The sequence below is a fragment of the Loa loa genome, assembly GCF_000183805.2.
Source record: "Loa loa unplaced genomic scaffold supercont3.4638, whole genome shotgun sequence".
NCBI lineage: Eukaryota > Metazoa > Nematoda > Chromadorea > Rhabditida > Onchocercidae > Loa > Loa loa.
The window spans coordinates 1-716 of NW_018112814.1; the positions used below are offsets into that span (position 1 = coordinate 1).

At 36.9% G+C, this 716-nt stretch overlaps 1 protein-coding gene across 1 annotated transcript; it reads right to left on the reverse strand.

The window, feature by feature from the left end:
* Nucleotides 1–263: 263 nt before the first annotated feature.
* LOAG_19288 (zinc finger protein) lies at nucleotides 264–542 on the reverse strand (the record flags this gene model as incomplete). Its single annotated transcript, XM_020451939.1, has 1 exon — nucleotides 264–542. A coding segment is annotated over one exon (279 nt), but the record flags the coding sequence as incomplete, so codon positions are not given.
* Between the last annotated feature and the right edge of the window lie 174 nt (nucleotides 543–716).

Consider the following 716-nt stretch of genomic DNA (forward strand, 5'->3'; position numbering starts at 1 on the left):
CATCAATGATGGCCTTATTGTCACTATTGTCATCACCATTTCAATTCATCGGACTGCAAGGGCGCTAATTGCTTAAATTCTGTCACTCCGTTTATTACCGCGTCGGTAACTGCCAAACACCAACCGCGAGAAATGATAAGCAGCTATTTACTGAGGTTAGAAAAATATTGCAGTAAGTATTGAATTTTGAATTGCTATTTCACTGTCACAAATGCTTTGCAATGCATTTTCACGTGAATAAATACGTTGCGAGACATCTTTTGCTAAATGGAAACTTTGTGGAACTTACGACTACCTCCGTGACATCGTTGCTGATGTATTCGTAGGGTACGGTTGCGAGGAAAGAGATAGCCACAATTTTCACATTGAGGTCTAGGTTGATGTATATTATGATGCTGTTGAAGTGCCGATCGGGAACAGAATTTCATTTCACATCCGAGCCAAGTGCAGTTATATTCCTTTTGCGTTTCAAGATGTTCTGAATATTCCTCTTTCGTCTGCATGGTCGCATTACAATAACGACACTTTATACTTTTGCCCGACTGAAAAACTGATATGACGTTTATGTTTGCAAGTACCATTTTATATGCCAATTAATGAATGTAATTTGAATAATTGCATCAGGATCATTTATCAAACCTATCAAGTCACAATTTAACTGAATTAAATTACGAGATGTGCCTCATTTTTTCGCCTTATGTTTTTTTTTAAAAAAA